The sequence below is a fragment of the Sinocyclocheilus rhinocerous genome, unplaced genomic scaffold (genome assembly GCF_001515625.1).
Source record: "Sinocyclocheilus rhinocerous isolate Xijiao unplaced genomic scaffold, SAMN03320098_v1.1 scaffold919, whole genome shotgun sequence".
Taxonomy (NCBI): domain Eukaryota; kingdom Metazoa; phylum Chordata; class Actinopteri; order Cypriniformes; family Cyprinidae; genus Sinocyclocheilus; species Sinocyclocheilus rhinocerous.
In genome coordinates this window covers 308,296-315,797 of record NW_015637585.1, presented here as the reverse complement: position 1 = coordinate 315,797, position 7,502 = coordinate 308,296, and the positions used below count along the sequence as shown (strand labels likewise).

Here is a 7,502-nt window from a genome sequence, read left to right as displayed (position 1 = left end):
AACCGGAATGCAATATATAAATATATATATATATATATATATATATATTTGTTGTAGTTTTTGTTCACCACTATGATGACCTGTGCTTCTGAGAAACCCTGAAATGTGAAAAGGGTCCATTGCTAAAAGTCCTTGTTCATTGCTTATCTTCCCTCCTGCAAGGGTTTCTATATTGTTTATCTTTTTTTTTTTTAAACCATCCTGTTCTTGCCATTAAAATAGGCTTTGGTGGCTAAAAATGAAGAAAAGGAACCCATAACTTGGTGTCAGTGATGTCAAAACAAGAAGTGTCTAAAGTCACCGTTTTTGAATTAAAAATTAGCAAGAATGAGATTTGTTAGCTCTCTACGGATTTTTAGAAATCACATTAGAAAATTACATTCGAAAAACTCGCAGAAAAAAGGTTTGGCTATCACTAATAGTGTAGCCATGTATAAAGCATGTTCACACAGAAGCCACTTTCAAACCAAAATTTCTTTCTGTTGGTCAAAGTGGTGAATCTGCATGGCCAACTTGAACCCATATGTCCATATATGCATGCATATTTTTCCTTGTCACAGGTAACCAAAGAGGAAGAGTTCTTCAGTTTGTCCCATTGCCAGCTGCTGGAGCTGATCAGTCAGGACAGTCTAAAGGTGCTCTGTGAGTCCGAGGTCTACAAGGCCTGCATCGACTGGGTTCGCTGGGATGCGGAAAGCCGAGCGCAGTACTTCCATGCCCTCCTCAACGCGGTCCACATCTATGCCCTGCCACCCACATTCCTCAAAAGACAACTGCAGTCCTGTCCCATCCTCAGCAAGGCCAACTCTTGCAAGGACTTCTTGTCCAAGATCTTCCAGGACATGGCTCTTCGAAAACCCCTGCCGCCCGCTCCTCATCGTGGGACGCAGCTCATCTACATAGCAGGAGGTTACAAGCAACACTCTCTGGACTCTCTGGAAGCCTTCGACCCACAGAAGAATGTCTGGATAAATCTAGCTGACATGGGATGTCCTTGTAGCGGGCTCGGGGCGTGCGTGTTGTTCGGGCTCCTTTATACGGTCGGGGGACGGAATCTCTCTCTGCAGAACAACATGGAGTCTGGATCTTTGTCCTGCTACAACCCCATGACTAACCAGTGGACGCAGCTGGCTCCGCTCAACACGCCCAGAAACCGAGTGGGTGTCGGGGTCATTGACGGCAACATTTATGCCGTAGGGGGTTCACATGCCTCTACACATCACAACAGCGTTGAGAGGTGAGGCTGAGACAGGAAGAAAACTCGAAAAGGTTTTGTGTTGTCTCTTTTACGATGTAGGGTTTTTCCCCTTTATATTATATTTCCTTTCTATTATACATATGCTAGCGGAATCAAAACATTAGCACAGTGCAGAGTGACAGATTAAAACTTGGTTGAAGGAGTTTGTATTACACTGAAGACTGCGTCGCACACCTGTCCGAACATTCACACAGAACGTTTTGTACGAGATAAAAATGAAATCTTAGCAGAAAGGTTGTGTTACACGCTACACTTGTGATACGTCCCTCATCGGTTACAGGAAGTGTTTTGATTTGAAACAAGTGACTTCCATCAGGGTGTAGAGATCATTTTGCTCAGTTCTTTTCAGAGCAGTCACTCTTGACTAACAAGCTCCAGGCAAATCTGTTTCATAACGTACATTCCACAGCACAGAGTCAGGTTAGGCCTTTCAGGAGAAACACATTTCTCCACAATAAGTGTAATGATATGAATATTTAATATTTACTAGACAGTAAGCACAGTGACAGATCAGGTAAGAAGACCTTACTTCAACTCTACAGTATTTATAGGCTTTCATCAGTAACTCAAAACGAAAGCGACATGTTGTTTGTCAAGTACTGTGTGACAGTGCATCTAAATAGCACAATTGAAAGGAGGGACCCTATTGTATTGTGAGAACTAAGGTGGTTGCTATATTTACCATGAAAAGGTTATTGGAACATAGCATTTACATAAGGAAGCAAACTACTGTGACCTAACTACATTAATAGTCTTGCTAATGATGAGAAATGAGCAAATTATCTTTAATTAGTCTTGGGGGGAAATGTCTAAATGACTTTGCTGCAAATTACAAAAAAATTATATTTTAATTTATTCAAAAGTATTGTACAGAATGCAAAATTACATGAATAATTAAGTTATGGAAAACAAAATGAAGACATGAACATACAACAATGAAAAATAAATGTATGTATGGACACTATCGTTAAAAATTTTTATTGAAAGAAGTCTCTTATGCCCACCAAGGCTGCATTTATTTAATCTAAAGTACAGTAAAAACTAATATTGTGAAATATTATAATTTAAAATTTTGATATGTAATTTATTTCTGTGATGGAAAGATTAATTTTCAGCAGACATTACTCTTCAGTGTCACATGACCCTTCAGAAATCATTCAAAAATGCTGATTTTTTATTATTTTTTTATTTTTTGCTCAAGAAACACTTCAGGATAGAAATATTTTGCAACATATACTTTCTGATCAGTTTAATGCATTCTTGCTGAATAACAATATTAATCTCTTTTAAAAACAAGATAAATTTAAGCCAGAAAACAATATGTAAGTGGCATAACCTCATTAACTACATTAATTGTCTTGCTAATAATGATAAGTGAACAAATTATCTTTACTTATCTTTAATTATTCTTGCTTATAAAGGGGTGAAATGTCTAAATGACTTTGCTGCTAATTACAAAATGAGGATATTTTAATTTCTTCAAAAGTATTGTACAGAATGCAAAAGTACATGAATAACTAAGTTATGGAAAACAAAATTAAGACATTGAACTTACAACAAAGAAAAATACATACGTATATAAAAATACATATATGCATTTATTTAATCAAAAGTACAGTAAAAAACGGTCATGTTGTGAAATATTATTATAATTTTAAATTAATTTGTTTCTGTGATGGAAAGATGACAATCAGAGCACACCTCGCTTTTCAGACCATTGAGCTTTGTAAAAATCGACGCGTTTCAGAAAGGCATAGAGGAGAAACAATAATGTACAGTATGTGGAAAATAATGTGTTTTTTGAACCTTAAACAGCATAAACACATTTCATTACACCAGATACACAAAATAATGTTCTTTTTAGCAACATCATATGACCCCTTTAAGTGTCACGTGATCCTTCAGAAATCATTCTAATATGCAGATTTTTTTTTTTTTGCTCAAGAAACATTTCAGGATAAACATTTTTGTAACATACTTTCTGATCAATTTTATGCATTCTTGCTGAATAAAAGTATTAATCTCTTTTAAAAACAAGATAAATGAACTATCTCATGATACCTCATTAACTGTCTTTTATTTCTTTTTTTAACTGGATTTGTGGAGTTTTTGAAAAGCTTTCTAGTAGACGAGCACAAGTTCAGATTCATAACAGAGCCATGTGAATCCTATTGAGGATAATTTATGACTGAGTGAGCAGCTCAAATCGAAAGTTAATCTGTCCAGGAATGCAGGGAGAGTACGTGTATTCTATTTAGGAATTAGAGTTAGACGCAAATTCAAACAATGAACGTCGATAGATCATCTGCAATTTCAAAGATGTGTGAAATTCAAGACTCAGAAGAGACAGAATCTCTTGGGTCAGTAACAGTAGCTGTCTTCACAAGCTTTTAAACAGAGATATTGCATTGTTGGCAGGTTAAATGCAACCTCTTCTTGCTGAAGGCTGTTTTTTTTTAAACTGGGACATTTTGTTGGTCCACTCATGGGAATTGCTTGCATTTATGATTGGTATTTGGCACTAGATATCATTGTTTGGAATAAAGGAAAACACATTCTTGAAGTGATGAGCCTGAGACATTTAGAAAGAACGATTGAAATCTCTTTTGTATTGACTTCCTCATTGCTGTTTCTAGGAAATCATATTCCTTGACGACAATATCTTAACTGGTTTGTAAGGATTTCCTGCTTATTGTTTTCACAGGTATGACCCAGAGACAAACCGCTGGACATTTGTGGCCCCTATGTCAGTGGCGCGGCTTGGGGCCGGTGTCGTCGCGTGCGGGGGAAGTCTGTATGTGGTTGGAGGATTCGACGGGGACAACCGATGGAACACGGTTGAGCGCTATCAACCAGACACGAACACCTGGCAGCACATGGCACCTATGAACACAGTTCGGAGCGGTCTCGGTAAATATACTGCACCATTTATCAAACTAATGAGTTGGAACTGTTTTCTTTTACTTGACATGTTAACCGCACATGATGTACTGCGTGAATGGTGCGATTATATAAAAGTGACTAAAGGGAACAATATGAATATAAGAGAATAAAAGACCACATCATATCTAATCAACTGCCATTTTACAGCATGTTGTTACAACCTGCAACAACATAAAACACCATTAAAGTTGAAACATAATACTGTACTGTTCTGTTTGTATTGTCAGCTCTTCTCCTGTTATTACCTTCAAAAAATGAATCACTTTTTATATTTCTCATTTGTAAGTCACTGTAAATAAAAGTGTCTGCTGAATGAAATAAATCTGAATCAAACATGAATTAAATAACATAAAACTTTCTAAGTAAACAAAAATACAAAAATCCTTCCATTCTTAAGTTAATCAATAAAAAAGATGAATGAAACTATTAAAAAAAATGTCCATGATGGTGACTGCACTTCTAGGAATGCCTACTTCCCAGAGCTGCTTGACCCTGCAGCTAACACAATAATCTGTAATTGCTAAAACTGTGGCATAGTCACTCAATAATTCATATCAGAAGAGTTGAAGAATTAGCTGTGCAGTCAACATAACGACGTGCAGGGTTCAGCAGCTGTGCATTGTGCATTTCATGCAGGAATGAAAATTCTGCCATGATTTATAAACCCTTATATTGTTCCGAAACTCTTTTTTTTCTTCTATTTAATAAAAAAGCCGGTTACGTTTTAAAGAATGTTCAAACTGCTTATTCCACACAATGAACATGGATGGGGACCAGGAGCTGTCCAGCAGCTCAAAAATAAGCATCATAAAAGTAGTGCATACATACACTACCAGTCAAAAGTTTGGAATAAATAAGATTTGTGTAATGTTTTGCTCATTTTAGTGGTCAGTTATTATTGGGACTCAAATTGTTTTTTATTATTACGAATGTTGAAAATGGATTTTAATGCTTAATATTTGACCAGCATTTATTTGAAACATAAATATTTTGTGACATTATAAATGTATTTGCTGTCATATCACATGAATGTAATGCATCCTAAAAAAGTATTAATTTTATTATTTCTTTAAATCTTACTTTCCACAAACATTTGAATGCCAGTGTATAACATTTTCCACAAAAATATTAAACAGAATTGATCATAATCAGAAATGTTTCTTTAGCACCAAATCAGCATATTAGAATGATTCCTAAAGGATCATGTGACACTGAAGACTGGAGTAATGATGCTGAAAATTCAGCTTTGCCCTCAAAGAAATAAATTACATTTTAAGATATATTAAAATAGAAACGCTATTTTCAATTGTAATATTTCACATTACTGTTTTTTCTGTATTTTTGATTAAATAAATGCATCCTTGTTGAGCATAAGAGACCTCTTTTGACCACTAGTGTTTATTCCAAGTTTTCTGAAGCTATATGGTAGCTGTGTGTGTGTGTTTGAAACAGACTGAAATGTAAGTTACACAATGAAAATACTGCTTTGGAATTGTTGACATACTTGGTCACCATTCACTTTAATTGTATGGCAGGGAGCTCCATACCGGACTGTACTAAGAAAAAAGAAAATACTCTAGATTTTTTGTATTAATGAAATAATCACTGTTTGTTCTGTTTGTAGGGGTGATGTGTATGGATAACTACCTCTATGCAGTTGGTGGCTATGATGGTCAAACCCAGCTCAAAACGATGGAGAGATATAACGTCACTCGAGACGTGTGGGAGCCCATGGCCTCTATGAACCACTGCCGCAGTGCACATGGAGTCACGGTCTACCAATGCAAGATTTATGTGTTAGGTGAGCTGGATGCATGAACTGATACAATGTGTATACCTTGAAGGCAATGGAAGTTGGTTTGGATGAAAGCATCTGCTAAATGCACAAATATAAATATTATTCCATTTCAGGTGGATTCAATCAAGGGGGTTTCTTGTCTAGTGTGGAGTGCTACTGTCCAGGCAGTAATGTATGGACGTATGTAACAGATATGCCCGTTGGGCGCAGTGGAATGGGTGTTGCTGTAACCATGGAACCCTGTCCTGGAATCCTGCCAGAGGAGGATGAGGATGAGGAGGAGATGTAATGTAGAAGTTTGACCTGTGAACTTTTTGAATACAGCACATGTTGCATTTCCTTCAAACTTCTTAATGCATGTGATGCCAATAAGGACATTTGTATGTAATTTAGGTTAATTTGAAAGTTTTTTTTTTTTTATAGATCTTCCTTCTCTACAAAGTGTGTGTGATTTAAAGAGAGAAACGTTGCTAATCACTGGACTAATGAACCTCCGATCACTTTATAAGGACTAAATGAATATCCTGTGACTGAGACACACACAATAATTTTGTTGAACTGTTAAATACGTAATTGTGTGAGCTCAGTCTATAATACTTTTCATGGCTGTAAATGCACCGTTTAATGTGCACACCTGATAAACACTGAAATCTAAAGAAAGTTTGGGTTTCGTTTCTGACAACTTTAGGATTTGCAGTAACATTTTCTTTGAAGTCAGGATATATAATGCATTAAACAAGCTATTTAAAAAAAATTTGAGATTAATCTGTAATGTCTTATAATACACCTTATAATCAGTTGAATGTTCTTCTAAATAATTATAATTTCATGTTATAATACTATTATGATAAATAGGTAAATATTATATTACATATAATTTTTTTTTTAAATCACAGATACCAATAATGCATTAGAAATATCTTTATGTATAGCCTATAGGCAACAGGCTTCATAAAAAGTGTTACCATAATTACTTTTTACCACTAGGTGGCGGACTTCTACTTGCAAATGCAATGGGAGCGCCTAAGGGCACTCTCAATACCAACACTTGCCTTTGCATTTGACCACTTCTCTACTTACATGATGTATTACTTGTATTTGAAGACCCCACGTTTTTGTAAAACTTTTGATTACTCAATCAGACATACATACAAAATGCATGTAAAGTTTTACAGATCTTTACTTACACATTTTGATTTTCAATACTTTGCACTTAAAAATAAGCTTCTGGATGTCTGTTCACCAGTGTATATGCAACAGATGACGCCACAACAATTTAAATATGCTGCTTCTACAGTAAGTAGTTAAAAACAGTTACTAACATTCTGTACCAAAAAAATGTTGAACACCTATGTTTTACTGCCAAATTATATGTAATATCTAATTCATTTAACTTTTATATAATGAAAGGTTTTCCTCAAAATCTTTCAATTGCTGAACATAATGAATGATGGGATATGCTTAGCCTAGATATCTAGTGTGCGTTAAAGCCACTGAGCTTTG

General features: G+C 35.6%; 1 protein-coding gene across 1 annotated transcript in view; it reads left to right on the top strand.

Moving 5' to 3' along the window:
- Positions 1–6,878, top strand: part of LOC107749088 (kelch-like ECH-associated protein 1) — a 16,375-nt gene extending 9,497 nt beyond the window's left edge. Inside the window, exons 4-7 of the mRNA XM_016564137.1 lie at positions 561–1,237; positions 3,963–4,168; positions 5,826–6,002; positions 6,113–6,878. Of these exons, the coding sequence (XP_016419623.1) occupies positions 561–1,237; positions 3,963–4,168; positions 5,826–6,002; positions 6,113–6,288 (1,236 nt within the window). The 3' untranslated portion in view covers positions 6,289–6,878. The remainder of the gene's footprint in view (positions 1–560; positions 1,238–3,962; positions 4,169–5,825; positions 6,003–6,112) is intronic.
- The last annotated feature ends 624 nt before the right edge of the window (positions 6,879–7,502 follow it).